Genomic DNA, 16535 nt, shown 5'->3' with positions numbered 1-16535 from the left:
ACTATCCTTTTAAGAATGAGTCCAGCGGTAGTGGTGACTTCATTCTTTAGTGATATTCTCATATCAGGTGTTAAATGACTAACAGTAATTTGTATTAGGATAAGAATGTTCAGTTATTTATTTACTTATAAAATGCCAGTATGCCTAGTTTGTCACTAGCAAGGTTTCCATCCAATTGGCGATAGATTTTCATGCGGATATAAAAAAATCGGCATTAAAGAAAATAAGCAAATTTTCTCATCACTGGTGTTTCCACCAAATTGACTTGTTGCAGATAAAAATCATTGCGTTAAAGTTGTTGTTCTCATCACAGCTCTTTTTATACAGTATAACTTTACTCGCATAGAAACTGTGGAAGGAAACCTGGTTAGAGACTATGAATTCAAGAGCAAAATATTACCTTTGCAAAGGTCTTTCCACCCTTCATTTCCTAAAAACAGATAAGGGAAAGTAGTTATCAATCCAAAATGACCAACTAAGCTACAGAAACACTTTTGTCAAAACACACTTGCAGCAAAGGTGTCAGTGATGTATCCTGACATATCCTGTAGTATACCAATTAGTAGTCTGTCCTAGAATCTACAGTAGTAGTAGTAGACCAATTAGTAGTCTGTTCTAGAATCTACAGTAGTAGTAGTAGACCTATTAATAGACTGTTCTAGAATCTACAGTAGTAGTAGTAGACCAATTAGTAGACTGTTCTAGAATCTACAGTAGTAGTAGTAGTAGTAGTAGACCTATTAATAGACTGTTCTAGAATCTACAGTAGTAGTAGTAGTAGACTTATTAGTAGACTGTTTTAGAATCTACAGTAGTAGTAGTATACCTATTAATAGACTGTTCTAGAATCTACAGTAGTAGTAGTAGACCTATTAGTAGACTGTTCTAGAATCTACAGTAGTAGTAGTAGTAGTAGTAGTAGACCTATTAATAGACTGTTCTAGAATCTACAGTAGTAGTAGTAGTCTGTTCTAGAATCTACAGTAGTAGAAGTATACCTATTAGTAGTCTGTTCTAGAATCTACAGTAGTAGTAGTAGACCAATTAGTAGTCTGTTCTAGAATCTACAGTTGTAGTAGTAGTAGACCTATTAGTAGACTGTTCTCGAATCTACAGAGGTAGAAGTAGACATATTAGTAGACTGTTCTAGAATCTACAGTAGTAGTAGACCTATTAGTAGACTGTTCTAGAATCTACAATAGTAGTAGTAGACCTAATAGTAGTCTGTACTAGAATCTACAGTAGTAGTAGTAGACCTATTAGTAGACTGTTCTAGAATCTACAGAAATAGTAGTAGACCTAATAGTAGTCTGTTCTAGAATCTACAGTAGTAGTAGAAGACCTACCGGTGGTAGTCTGTTCTAGAAGCTACAGTAGTAGTAGACCTATTAATAGACTGTTCTAGAATCTACAGTAGTAGTAGTAGACCTATTAGTAGTCTGTTCTAGAATCTACAGTAGTAGTAGTAGACCTATTTGTAGACTGTTCTAGAATCTACAATAGTAGTAGTAGACCTAATAGTAGTCTGTTCTAGAATCTACAGAAATAGTAGTAGACCTAATAGTAGTCTGTTCTAGAAGCTACAGTAGTAGTAGACCTATTAATAGACTGTTCTAGAATCTACAGTAGTAGTAGTAGACCTATTAGTAGTCTGTTCTAGAATCTACAGTAGTAGACATATTAGTAGTCTGTTCTAGAATCTACAGTAGTAGTAGTAGAAGACCTACTGGAAGTAGTCTGTTCTAGAAGCTACAGTAGTAGTAGTAGACATATTAGTAGACTGTTCTAGAATCTACAGTAGTAGTTGTAGACCTATTAGTAGAATGTTCTAGAATCTACAGTAGTAGTAGTAGACCTATTAGTAGACTGTTCTAGAAGCTACAGTAGTAGTAGTAGACCTATTAGTAGACTGTTCTAGAATCTACAGTAGTAGTAGAAGACCTACTGGAAGTAGTCTGTTCTAGAATCTACAGTAGTAGTAGTAGACATATTAGTAGTCTGTTCTAGAATCTACAGTAGTTGTAGTAGACATATTAGTAGTCTGTTCTAGAATCTACAGTAGTAGTAGTAGACCTATTAGTAGACTGTTCTAGAATCTACAGTAGTAGTAGAAGACCTACTGGAAGTAGTCTGTTCTAGAATCTACAGTAGTAGTAGTAGACATATTAGTAGTCTGTTCTAGAATCTACAGTAGTTGTAGTAGACATATTAGTAGTCTGTTCTAGAATCTACAGTAGTAGTAGTAGACCTATACGTAGTAGTAGACCTATTCTTGTAGGCTGTTAAACTTGACACAGCATTCACATTGCTTTGACAGAGTTGTTGTAGTGAGTCCTGTACCTTGCGCACAGACACCCGGCACACACAGGGGTCCAGTACTCCTGTCCCAGCGTTGGCACTCATCTTACACAGGAAGGAGAACCTCTTCCTCCAGCGCACACAGTTAGCCTGGACCTGCTCCCTGGAGAAGACACACATACATAACTTATAGCAAAATAACCCCAAGACTGAAAACACATAGATCATGTATAGACAAATCTTTTCAAATAAATATATTCTAATTTTAGTTTACTTCCTGAATTGACTGCCTTCAATTTGAATTGAGTCCAATCCTGATAGACACACACACATGCACACGCACACGCACACACACACACGCATGCGCACACATACAGTTGATTGGAATGTTTAGCTACAATACACATTAATCCCTAGATCTGATTCATGGCTAAAATAAATATATGTCAATGAAGACACCACAGTTAATGACAAGATCCTGTGTGCTGTTCTCTGGAATGGGTGTGACAGTTACGCCACAGAACATAAATTAAACCCACTGTTCCTAGGCTGTCATTGTAAATGAGAATGTGTTCTTAACTGACTTGCCTAGTTAAATAAAAGTTAAATAAATAGTTGATGATTCTCAACTGGGGAGCAGGAGAGGTAAAAATAGCTGTCGGCCAAAGCAGATAGGTACTAGTAAAAAGTATTTTAAATAATCACATATCACTTACAATGCTGCTTTTCCATCACACATTCAGTGACTCCGAGGAGGCTAATGGCCTGTGTGTGTGTGTGTATGTTCGGATGAGCCTAAGAAGATGGAAAAACATATTTTTCTACAAAACAAGATACACTACATTACAAAATCATGTGCATTAATATGGAGTTGGTCCCCCCCTTTGCTGCTACAACAGCCTCCTCTCTTCTGGGAAGGCTTTCCACTAGATGTTACAACATTGCTGCGGGGACTTGCTTCCATTCAGCCACAAGAGCATTAGTGAGGTCGGGCACTGATGTTGGGCGATTAGGCCTGGCTCGTAGTCTGCGATCCAATTCATCTCAAAGGTGTTCGATGGGGTTGAGGTCAGGGCTCTGTGCACAACAGTCATGTTCTGAGAACTTGTGTGGCCTACCACTTTGCAGCTGAGCCGTTGTTGCTCCTAGACATTTCCAATTCACAATAACAGCACTTACAGTTGACCGGGGCAGCTCTAGCAGGGCAGAACTTTGACGAACTGACTTGTTGGAAAGATGGCATCCTTTGACGATACCACGTTGAAAGTCACTGAGCTCTTCAGTAAGGCCATTCTATTGCCAATGTTTGTCTATGGAGATTGTATGGCTGTGTGCTCAATTTTATACACTTCACTTGTCAGCAAAGGGTGTGGCTTTTAAATAGCCAAATCCACTCATTTGAAAGGGTGTCATTTAAAGTGGAACTGATCTTATTCAAATATGTTCATATACACCCCGAGGAAGAATATTGCACTTTTTAAAAACATTTTCTGACAAGCGAGCACTTAGATATAGTCATTTTAAAATTTTCATAAATTCTTAGAATGTTTGTGAATTATGTATACTGGGGCTTTTCTGGCCATGCGTTTAGACAATCAATAGACACTGCAGTAAATAAAACCGAATAAAAAACATCTGTCTCGTCCAGAACGGGAGTCTACACAGAACGGTGCGCCATAGGCAATCAGAGCTACAGTAGGCCTTTATACAAACAAGCCACTTCCCACATGGGCCTGCCATCATTCAGTGGACTGGATTGTGTGTTTACAGGCAGTTGCAACAGCGAGACTTTAGATCATTAGAACGTATTCGCCAAAAGCTACAAAATACAACTGAATTGATATCTGCAAATATGTAAAAACCACAGGAGTCCTCTTAACTTTGGGAACTTTACAGTCCTATTAATCAGAGAACCATTCAAAGGTAGTCTCTCCCTCAGTTATACAAATCAACAAGAACAACAACTAATGCTAACCAGAGCAAGATGAGTTCAAATCTAACAAAGGAACATTAGATAAACCCTCTCAAACTTTTTCAGCTCGTTGGCCGTCAAAATTGCACTGATAAATTATGTGGAATTGTAGGCTGCTCTTCCTTCTGCAGCTTGCCTACCACTGCATGCTTGTCCCAACCAAGCACTCAAGCTAACAGGCTAAAGTCCCAACCAAGCACCCAAGCTAACAGGCTAAAGTCCCAACCAAGCACCCAAGCTAACAGGCTAAAGTCCCAACCAAGCACCCAAGCTAACTGGCTAAAGTTACCTAGCTTTCTAACTTCTTCCAGACACAAATGAGAGCACACCTCACTCTGATCATTTTTCTCGCCGTAGCAGAGCTGGTTAGGCAGTTTACATGTTCTCTAGAGTGTTCTTGACTAACTATTACTTGTAAACAATTGTTGGAAAAATGACTTGAGTCATGCACAAAGTAGATGTCCTAACTGACTTTCCAGAACTATAGTTTGTTTAACAAGAAATTAGTGGAATGGTTGAAAAATGAGTTTTAATGACTCCAATGTAAGTGTATGTAAACTTACGACTTCAACTGTGTGTGTGTGTATATATATATACCCCCTTGAACTTTGCGACCTTTTGCCACATTTCAGGCTTCAAACATAAAGATATAAAACTGTTTTTTTTTTGTGAAGAATCAACAACAAGTGGGACACAATAATGAAGTGGAACGACATTTATTGGATATTTCATTTTTTTTTAACAAATTTAAAAACTGAAAAATTGGGCATGCAAAATTATTCAGCCCCCTTAAGTTAATACTGTGTAGTGCCACCTTTTGCTGCGATTACAGCTGTAAGTCGCTTGGGGTATGTCTCTATCAGTTTTGCACATTGAGAGACTGAATTTTTTTCCCATTCCTCCTTGCAAAACAGCTCGAGCTCAGTGAGGTTGGATGGAGAGCATTTGTGAACAGCAGTTTTCAGTTCTTTCCACAGATTCTCAATTGGATTCAGGTCTGGACTTTGACTTGGCCATTCTAACACCTGGATATGTTTATTTTTGAACCATTCCATTGTAGATTTTGCTTTATGTTTTGGATCATTGTCTTGTTGGAAGACAAATCTCCGTCCCAGTCTCAGGTCTTTTGCAGACTCCATCAGGTTTTCTTCCAGAATGGTCCTGTATTTGGCTCCATCCATCTTCCCATCAATTTTAACCATCTTCCCTGTCCCTGCTGAAGAAAAGCAGGCCCAAACCATGATGCTGCCACCACCATGTTTGACAGTGGGGATGGTGTGTTCAGGGTGATGAGCTGTGTTTCTTTTACGCCATACATAACATTTTGCATTGTTGCCAAAAAGTTCAATTTTGGTTTCATCTGACCAGAGCACCTTCTTCCACATGTTTGGTGTGTCTCCCAGGTGGCTTGTGGCAAACTTTAAACAACACTTTTTATGGATATCTTTAAGAAATGGCTTTCTTCTTGCCACTCTTCCATAAAGGCCAGATTTGTGCAATATACGACTGATTGTTGTCCTATGGACAGAGTCTCCCACCTCAGCTGTAGATCTCTGCAGTTCATCCAGAGTGATCATGGGCCTCTTGGCTGCATCACTGATCAGTCTTCTCCTTGTATGAGCTGAAAGTTTAGAGGGACGGCCAGGTCTTGGTAGATTTGCAGTGGTCTGATACTCCTTCCATTTCAATATTATCGCTTGCACAGTGCTCCTTGGGATGTTTAAAGCTTGGGAAATCTTTTTGAATCCAAATCTGGCTTTAAACTTCTTCACAACAGTATCTCGGACCTGCCTGGTGTGTTCCTTGTTCTTCATGATGCTCTCTGCGCTTTTAACGGACCTCTGAGACTATCACAGTGCAGGTGCATTTATACGGAGACTTGATTACACACAGGTGGATTGTATTTATCATCATTAGTCATTTAGGTCAACATTGGATCATTCAGAGATCCTCACTGAAATTCTGGAGAGAGTTTGCTGCACTGAAAGTAAAGGGGCTGAATAATTTTGCACGCCCAATTTTTCTGTTTTTGATTTGTTAAAAAAGTTTTAAATATCCAATAAATGTCGTTCCGCTTCATGATTGTGTCCCACTTGTTGTTGATTCTTCACAAAAAAATACAGTTTTATATCTTTATGTTTGAAGCCTGAAATGTGGCAAAAGGTCGCAAAGTTCAAGGGGGCCGAATACTTTCGCAAGGCACTGTACATCTTGTCAGTTCCCTGTTCTGCCCTGCGTGGTATTACAGTGAGCCCGTATATACGAAAGTTGCATTTGCCATTTATTACTTAGCTAATAAAAAATACATAGTATAAAATCGGTGACTCATTGTTATATTTATCCTGATACCAGATTCTAATTTACGCTACTCTAACACTACCACCGCTCAGTCAGATACTTAGATACTTGTATGCTTGTATGCTCAGTCAGATTATATGCAACACAGGACACGCTAGATAATATCTAATAAAATCATCAACCATGTGTAGTTAACTAGTGATTATGATTGCTTGTTTTTTATAAGATAAGTTGAATGCTAGCTAGCAACTTACCTTGGCTTACTGCATTTGCGTAACAGGCAGTCTCCTTGTGGAGTGCAACGAGAGAGAGGCAGGTCGTTATTGCGTTGGACTAGTTAACTGTAAGGTTGCAAGATTGAATCCCCCGAGCTGACAAGGTGAAAATCTGTCTTTCTGCCCCTGAACAAGGCAGTTAACCCACCGTTCCTAGGCCGTCATTGAAAATAAGAATGTGTTCTTAAATGACTTGCCTAGTTAAATAAAGATTAAATAAAGGTGTAAAAATAAAAAAAAAATGGAAAATCGGCGCTTAAAAATACTGATTTCCAATTGTTATGAAAACTTGAAATCGGCCCTAATTAATCGGCCATTCAAATCAAATCAAATCAAATTTTATTTGTCACATACACATGGTTAGCAGATGTTAATGCGAGTGTAGCGAAATGCTTGTGCTTCTAGTTCCGACAATGCAGTAATAACAAGTAATCTAACTAACAATTCCAAAACTACTGTCTTGTACACAGTGTAAGGGGATAAAGAATATGTACATAAGGATATATGAATGAGTGATGGTACAGAGCAGCATAGGCAAGATACAGTAGATGGTATCGAGTACAGTATGTACAAATGAGATGAGTATGTAAACAAAGTGGCATAGTTTAAAGTGGCTAGTGATACATGTATTACATAAGGATACAGTCAATGATATAGAGTACAGTATATACGTATGCATATGAGATGAATAATGTAGGGTAAGTAACATTATATAAGGTAGCATTGTTTAAAGTGGCTAGTGATATATTTACATCATTTCCCATCAATTCCCATTATTAAAGTGGCTGGAGTTGAGTTAGTGTCAGTGTGTTGGCAGCAGCCACTCAGTGTTAGTGGTGGCTGTTTAACAGTCTGATGGCCTTGAGATAGAAGCTGTTTTTCAGTCTCTCGGTCCCAGCTTTGATGCACCTGTACTGACCTCGCCTTCTGGATGATAGCGGGGTGAACAGGCAGTGGCTCGGGTGGTTGATGTCCTTGATGATCTTTATGGCCTTCCTGTGACATCGGGTGGTGTAGGTGTCCTGGAGGGCAGGTAGTTTGCCCCCGGTGATGCGTTGTGCAGACCTCACTACCCTCTGGAGAGCCTTACGGTTGAGGGCGGTGCAGTTGCCATACCAGGCGGTGATACAGCCCGCCAGGATGCTCTCGATTGTGCATCTGTAGAAGTTTGTGAGTGCTTTTGGTGACAAGCCGAATTTCTTCAGCCTCCTGAGGTTGAAGAGGCGCTGCTGCGCCTTCTTCACGATGCTGTCTGTGTGAGTGGACCAATTCAGTTTGTCTGTGATGTGTATGCCGAGGAACTTAAAACTTGCTACCCTCTCCACTACTGTTCCATCGATGTGGATAGGGGGGTGTTCCCTCTGCTGTTTCCTGAAGTCCACAATCATCTCCTTAGTTTTGTTGACGTTGAGTGTGAGGTTATTTTCCTGACACCACACTCCGAGGGCCCTCACCTCCTCCCTGTAGGCCGTCTCGTCGTTGTTGGTAATCAAGCCTACCACTGTTGTGTCGTCCGCAAACTTGATGATTGAGTTGGAGGCGTGCGTGGCCACGCAGTCGTGGGTGAACAGGGAGTACAGGAGAGGGTGCGTTCTGCACCCTTGTGGGGCCCCAGTGTTGAGGATCAGCGGGGAGGAGATGTTGTTGCCTACCCTCACCACCTGGGGGCGGCCCGTCAGGAAGTCCAGTACCCAGTTGCACAGGGCGGGGTCGAGACCCAGGGTCTCGAGCTTGATGACGAGCTTGGAGGGTACTATGGTGTTCCTATTAATCGGTCGACCTCTAGTCATCATAGTGATCTCTGACTTGTGTTCAGACTCGCTTAGGTGGAATAAACTGAAACTTGCACCTTTTTTCAATGCTGATTTGCATGTCATTGAGAAAACAGAGAAGTGTTAAAGATTTTATTTTACACAAACGTCCTTTCTGAATGTAAAAGTAATCCTCTAAGTAATCATCTAGTTTTTCAAATGTATCTGTAATCTAATTACAATATTTTTGCTGGTAATGAGCCATCTCTTATTAAATTACCACAATGAACCGATAGAGCTGTTTAATTTCCTCTCTTTAGGTCCCGTGTTGCTCAGATCGTAGTGCATGGTGCTTGCACCACCAAGGTTGTGGGTTCCCACCTGGGACCAATGTGGAGAAAGTATGAAAATGTATGCACTCTGAGTCACTCTGGAAAAGAGTGTTCAAAATGCCATGGACAAAGTCCTATCCTGAGGATGGGATGCTCCAGGGTGTGAATGGATGACATCGGAGAAAGTTGTTAAGATGCTGTTAACTTGACTGATCTGATTTTAAACCAGGTCTTATCTGTCTAGCCGTCTCAATGGCTCTGGATCCTTGGAGAGCGAGCATTTCTTGTTGATCAACTGATGTTTTGAGTGATTGAGATAATGAGATTTTTGGAACTGTATAGGTCATCCTTTGAAGTCTCATATGGGGGCTATTGAAACTGTTGTTGTTCAATGTAAGATAGGAGGTCTTTGCAGCACCCATTAAGTGTTTAATGGGTGTTTGTTATGTTTAGAGCTTGTGTTATTGTTTGGTTTAATTTATTTGCACCAAAGAAAATAAGTTATAGACAACAATACAGATTTTTTTTTTTTTACATTTAAAAAATGGTGTGCAGGTGTGGTTATATGAAAGTATATCTCCAATTTTACCTTGAAAATAGGCTTGGATCGGGGATGGATGATATGCACGTTTTTGCAACTACTAGTCTGATCAATAAGAACCTAGCCAGTCTAAAGTCTGAGATATTGGACTATTGGTTATAACAAAATTATAAATAAATCACATTTTCTTGGCATTTCATATTGGAAATCTAGTGACCTTCAGTTGCCAGACGTTTTGTTCAACGTTTTAAGGTACATACATTGTCAGATATCATAGATTAAGCAACCCTCACACGTCGTGACCGGTGGTCTTTTGGTGTCAGTCAGATCAATCAGACAAGCAGCTTCACCATCAGTCAAAACAAGATGACAGATTAACTACCATGGTAGCTAACTATACTAAAATAAGAAACATGAGGTAAAAACAACATACAATTGTGAATACTACATATTCTATAATTGATTCAATTAGATATTGTTTGCTATGTTAATAGTTAGCAACAAACATTATTCAGTCACATCAATCATATTCACACTGTCTTCTTGAGTGTGGGCGCTAGCTAGCTCGCTAATGTTAGCTAACTGATCAATGCCACTCACTGCCAGTGAACTAACCACGATCGAGTCGCACATCTGTGTCTCCCTGAGTTGTTTAACGTAACTGTTAACGTAAACTAGCTTAATGAAATAGAGAGGGCAGTTTCTTACCGAGAGGACTCTTCAGTAAAGCCACCGTCTTGGAGCCGTACTTTGCAGAACAAGACCCCGTTGACAAAGGGAACAGAAGATAGTTCGTCCAACTCGAAATCGACCTTAAATTTGAATTTATTTTTCTTCGTCATAATGAACGACATTGTTAACCTAAGTAACGTTGGTTAAAGTAGCTAACTAGGCTAGCTAGCTAGTGAAAATTGTGGTAAATAATGTACGTCGGGTCGCTAGCCACAGCTCAAGCTTCTTGAGTCTCTTGACTGTGACTTCTTCCACACTTGCCAGACTGTAACCTAACATAGCAGGCAGTAAAGAAACAGGCTGACTGTGACAGCTCAGTCTGCTAGCGATTGTCGGTCAATTCAAAAACTTTACGCTCCAGTGCATAGCTACCCCTAGTTGTTACTGGCTATAACCATTGGCCATTACCCATAATTTATGTGACGATTAAGGAAATTCTCAATTTGTATGGAGGAGGAAACGCTTACACCGCGTTCTATTCCGATTGGTGTAAATGCTGCATTTCTTTTCATTCGACCAATGACAACAATATATGGTTTCTGATGGATATTCCTTAGATACGTTGTAACAAAATAGTAACAAAACAAAGGATGTCCAGTTGTTTTCAAATTAACAATTTTAACACTGATTTAAGATGTTAACAAATGTATGATGAGATTAGGCTATAATTGCCTACATCATGAATTAAATGTAGGTTATCTATACATTAGTATGTGCATTGATTCGTTTTATTTTTTTCGTGATGTTGTAATTTTTTGGTAGTAACTGCACAATCACATTGCATATGCATTATATAATATATTGTTTCCACCTTCCATCCCAACCCCCTTCGCAGCTGTCGCTCCTGAATGAATATCAACAAAGGCTTATTATGGCTGGTGTAAACGTATATGCGTGTCATGCACATAAATCATGTATCATCGTCGATGTGGTAACAATTATCCGTGGTGTTTCATATCTTGTAGGGGTAGGAGACAGGTTAAAGAAGGATTTTGTTCCTAATGTGTTGTGCACCCAGTGTATTAAGTCCTTTGATTTGGAAGAATACGGCCTTACTCACAGTACAACCACAAGTAAAATGGGGTTAGTTATCAGTATCTTTGGTACAACTGATTTACCTTATCATTACCAAAAGGACCTATGACGCATTTGCTCCATTGTTTACATTTTTATTGGTGGCTCACTCTATTTGAGGGTGCTGTGTGTTCAAATCACAGAAAATAGAGTGTGCAATTGGGACTAAAGAACATTGTAAAGTCATTGTAAAGAATTAGATAAAATTACTCCAAATGTCTACTTCATTAGCCTATCAATTTTATAGCCTATATAATCACTCTGGCTATCTACTCCGATTTCAGAGCACTCTCGTCTGACTGTGGCAGAGCGCAGAATAACTGAGGGAATGGGGAATGCGCAACACCTGTTGAATATGACCGGTGTCAGTAAACGTCGGCAAAAAACGTTATTAAATTGTTGCCAGCAGCATAGTTACAGTCACAAACGCTCTAGATAACATGAAAACAGCCTAACCAGCTCTGCTGGGGCGAGTCAAATGGTCAGAGTGAGGTGTGCTCTCGTTTGTGTCTGGAAGTAGCTGGCAAGCGAGCCAACTTTAGCCAGTTAGCTTGGGTGCTTGACTGCTGTTGTGATGTCAGAACGCTCTACTCCGAGAGCGAAACGCTCTGAATTTATGAACGGACAATCTGACAACGCTCTGAATTTATGAACGGACAATCTGACAACGCTCTGAATTTATGAACGGACAATCTGACAACGCTCTGAATTTACAAACGCCCAGAGCGCATTCTAACTAAACGCACCGTGGCAATCCAGAGTGAATTTACGAACACACGCTATGAATCCATGTTCAGTCATTTGCGGTTCAATCATCCATCTACCCAAGGATATAACGCTACCTAGTGAGCAATGTTGATACTTTCATAACTTTCATTGGTAAACTTTCCCCATTCCTGCCTCTACATTCTAAATGATTGTGAGATAATTTGAGGTCCAGACAAACAGACTATATAGACTTCAGATAATTAATTGAATATCCTACAGACTACACTTTACATTTGCCAAAGCCTAGAGATTGAGGCAGCACTAGAGATAGACGCCTGCATACAGTGCCTTCAGAAAGTATTCACACCCCTTGACTTTTTCCACATTTTGTTGTGTTACAGCCTGAATTTAAAATGGATTACATTTAGATTTTGTGTCACTGATCTACACACAATACCCTATAATGTTAAAGTGGAATTATGTTTTTAGAAAGGTTTACAAATTAATAAAATATGAAAAGCGGAAATGTCAATAACAATTCAACCCAACCTTTTTCTAATGACAAGCCTAAATAACTTGAAAAGTGTCATGCTTATTGACTAAATACATTTCTGCTTTTCATGTTTTATTATTTTGTAAACATTTGTGCTTGAGTGACAACATAAGTTGCATGGACTCACTCTGTGCAATAATAGTGTTTAACATGATTTTTAAATGACTACCCCACACATACATTTCTGTAAGGTCCCTCAGTCGATTTCAAGCACAGATTCAACCACAAAGACCAGGGATGTTTTCCAATGGTTCGCAAAATGCACCTATTGGTAGATGGGTAAATACATTTTTTTTAAATCCGATATTGAATAACCCTTTGAGCATGGTGCAGCTATTCATTACAATTCGTATGGTTTATCAATACACCCAGTCATTAGAAAGATACAGGCATCCTTCCGAACTCAGTTGCCTGAGAGGAAGGAAACCACTCAGGGATTTCCTCATGAGGCCAATGGGATTTTAAAACAGTTACAGAGTTTAATGGCTGTGATCGGAGATAACTGAGGATGGATCAACAACACTGTAGTTACTCCACAATATTAGCATAAATTACATAGTGAAAAGTAGGAAGCCTGTACATGTCACGGCTGATGAAAGAAGAGGACCAAGGTACAGCGTGGTGTGTGTACATTTTATTTTTATTTAGGTGAATACGCCAACAAAACAATAAACACTACAAAACAAACCGTGAAGCTAAAGGCTAAGTGCCATAAACAGTCAACTTCCCACAAACACAGGTGGGAAAAAGGGTACCTAAGTATGGTTCCCAATCAGAGACAACGATAGACAGCTGTCCCTGATTGAGAACCATACCCAGCCAAAACCTAGAAATAGAAAATCATAGAAACACAAAACATAGAATGCCCACCCCAACTCACTAAAATGCTCTCTAAGGCCAGGGTGTGACAGTACAGCAAGTGTCAAACAGTGCAGTGATTTGTGTTGTCCATTAATTTTGTCCTGCTTCCACACCACCAGAGATGCTTTGCACTACAAGTCACGGGAAGCACTGCCAACGTGCAGCACGCCAAACAGTAGTGCATTGCCACACACACACACCCCCTCCCAGACCCACCCACACATGAGCCTGCCAGTGTGCTTTATGGCACCATATCATCAATAATGGTACTGACCGAATCTTCTGTAGGCTAAATGTCAATGCCAAGTTTCGGTTCCAACGGGTCATTGCTGTAGCCTACAGAATATATCTTGGTTTGAAAAAAAGTTATAAAATAAAGGATTCACATGCGGGTATAATTCAGTCAACATTTAAGTCATCTACTTTATGAAATTACAGCCTGATTTTATCGGTGAATTAAACGTCAACTGCGCTCCTTTCGTGTCTCCAGTTGATAACACGAAGCGGAGGGAAAGTGTACAGACACTTGCCACAGTCCTAGCTAGGCTACTAAAATGTTGCAGTCTGGATTCGTTTTGTAAAGCTTGACAATGAATAAACTTAAAACTAAACCTGCAACAAAATAGCATGCAAACGAGAAACATGTAGCCCAATTACAACAACATTTTAGCAGTAGCCTAGGCTGGCTACAATACATGTTGAGTGCACCATTCAGCAATGCTGCACTCAACCACACCAGTGATCCATGCAGTGCAAAAAAATGAAAAACATGTTTAAGTTTAAATGTTAAAAGTTTAGATATAACATTACTTTGTTTATATAAAGTTCTATTTACAGGACACATGCATATACTACAGGAAAATGCCCTACATATGAGTGAATGGATGAATAGTCTAAAGGAATGAGAATGTCATATGTTCATTTAATTGCTACAACCTAGATACGTTTTTGTTATTTGGAGTTAGAGTATTAAATACTTTTTTTAAAGGTCGCAGCATATAATGCGCATGTGCCAACATTAGCAGCAAAGGCTGGACAAATATTATGTATGCTTCTTTTGTTCTAATATGTTAAAATGCTACATACAGAATCCTATGTACATAAGTGGACAACATGAAGGAACATATTTTTTCTAATAAAACAATGGCCAGTTTGAGTTTCTGTTGTAGGCCTATGCAATTTGTTTTGTAAAGGCAAACATAATAGCCTATGTCTGGCCCACAAATTCCTTGTGCTTTATCAATATGGCCCATGCACTGATTGAGATTGACACCCCTGGTGTGCATATTACAAATATTACAAAACATGCATCCTGTTTGCAGTAAGGCACTAATGTAATACTGCAAAAAAATGTGACAAAGAAATGAACTTGTTCTCGTGAATACACCGCGTTATATTTGGGGAAAATACAACACAGCACATTACTGAGTACCACTCTCCATATTTTCAAGCATGGTGGTGGCTGCATCATGTTATGGGTATGCTTTTCCTCGGCAAGGACAAGGGAGGTTTTTTTAGGTTAAAAAGAAATGGAATAGAGCTTAGCACAGGCAACAATCAGGTTTTCCTCTAGTATTTTACCTGTGCTTAGCCCCATTCCATTTATTTTTTATCCTGAAAAACTCCCCACTCCTTGATGATTTCAAGCATACCCATAACATGATGCAGCCACCACTATGCTTGCAAATATGGAAAGTGTTACTCTACTCAGTAATGTGTTGAATTGAATTTGTCCCAAACATGACAATAAGTATTACGGACAACAAGTTAATTGCTTTGTCACATTTTGAGGAGTATTACTTTAGTGCATTGTTGCATGTTTTGGAATATTTGTATTCTGTACAGGTTTTCTTCTTTTCACTGTGTAAATTAGGTTCTGGAGTAACTACAGTGTTGTAACTGTAACTGTTTTAAAGTCAGCATTTGCCTCATGGGGCTCCCAAGTGGCACAGCGGTCTAAGACACTGCATCTCAGTGCTAGAGGCATCACAACAAATGCTGGTTTGATTCCAGGCTGTATCACAACCTGCTGTGATTGGGAGTCCCATAGAGCGGCGCACAATTGGTTCAGCGTTGTTAGGGTTTGGCCGGGGTAGGCTGTCATTGTAAATAAGAATTTGTTCTTAACTGACTTGCCTAGTTAAATAAAAAATTGTAATATCCCTGAGCGGTTTCCTTCCTCTCCGGCAACTGGTTTAGGAAGGGTGCCTTTATCTTTGTAGTGACTGGGTGTATTGATACACCATCCAAAGTTAAATTAATAACTGCACCATGCTCAAAGGGATATTCAGTCTGCTTTTTTAAATGTATTTACCCATCTAGCAATAGGTGCCCTTCTTTGCGAAGCATTGGAAAACCTCCCTGTCTTTGTGGATGAATCTGTGTTTGAAATTCACAGCATGACTGAGAGTAGTCATTCAAGAAATCATGTTAAACACTATTATTGCACAGAGTGAGTCCATTCAACGTATTATGCAAATTGTTAAGCACATTTTTACTCCTGAACTTGTTTAGGCTTGCCATAACAACGGGATTTAATATTTATTGACCCAAGACATTTCAGCATTTAATTTTTAATTAATTTGTATATATTTCTAAAAACAGAATTCCACTATGACATTATGGGGTATTGTGTGTAGGCCAGTGACAAACAACATCTCAATTTAATCAATTTTATATTCAGGCTGTACCACAACAAAATGTGGAAAAAGTCAAGGGGTGTGAATAGTTTCTGAAGGCACTGTTTTCAACAGGAAATGTCTCTGCGCTCTTTACAGAGTAAGACAACGCCCCTAATAAATCGAATTCTATACAACGCAAGCCATTGTATATAGTATATGACTATTAAATAGGCCATCTCAGTTATAAAACACGTTAATAATAACATTGACAGATAAGGTTATTATCGCACTACAGCGGCGCACAATTGGCCCAGCGTCGTCCGGGTTTGGCCGGGGTAGACCGTCATTGTAAATAATAATTTGTTCTTAACTGACTTGCCTAGTTAAATAAAGGTAAACATTTAAAAAAAAACTGTGCACAGCCAGGGGCTCTCCTAGCATAGATCAGTATAGGCGACTCCCTTCGCTTTGTTTGCCTCATTCCTTATTATACCACGCCCTCAATTTGACTGCAGCCTC

General features: G+C 39.4%; 1 protein-coding gene across 1 annotated transcript in view; it reads right to left on the bottom strand.

Moving 5' to 3' along the window:
* Window positions 1-10561, bottom strand: part of LOC139387426 (EEIG family member 2-like) — a 28648-nt gene extending 18087 nt beyond the window's left edge. The window contains exons 1-3 of the mRNA XM_071133580.1: window positions 10176-10561; window positions 2341-2461; window positions 401-430 (exon numbers count right to left, since the gene is read on the bottom strand). Of these exons, the coding sequence (XP_070989681.1) occupies window positions 401-430; window positions 2341-2461; window positions 10176-10321 (297 nt within the window). The 5' untranslated portion in view covers window positions 10322-10561. The remainder of the gene's footprint in view (window positions 1-400; window positions 431-2340; window positions 2462-10175) is intronic.
* Window positions 10562-16535: the final 5974 nt, after the last annotated feature.

Source organism: Oncorhynchus clarkii, chromosome 28 (genome assembly GCF_045791955.1).
Source record: "Oncorhynchus clarkii lewisi isolate Uvic-CL-2024 chromosome 28, UVic_Ocla_1.0, whole genome shotgun sequence".
NCBI lineage: Eukaryota > Metazoa > Chordata > Actinopteri > Salmoniformes > Salmonidae > Oncorhynchus > Oncorhynchus clarkii.
The sequence above is the reverse complement of the archived record's forward strand: the minus strand, read 5'-3'. Positions and strand labels throughout refer to the sequence as shown.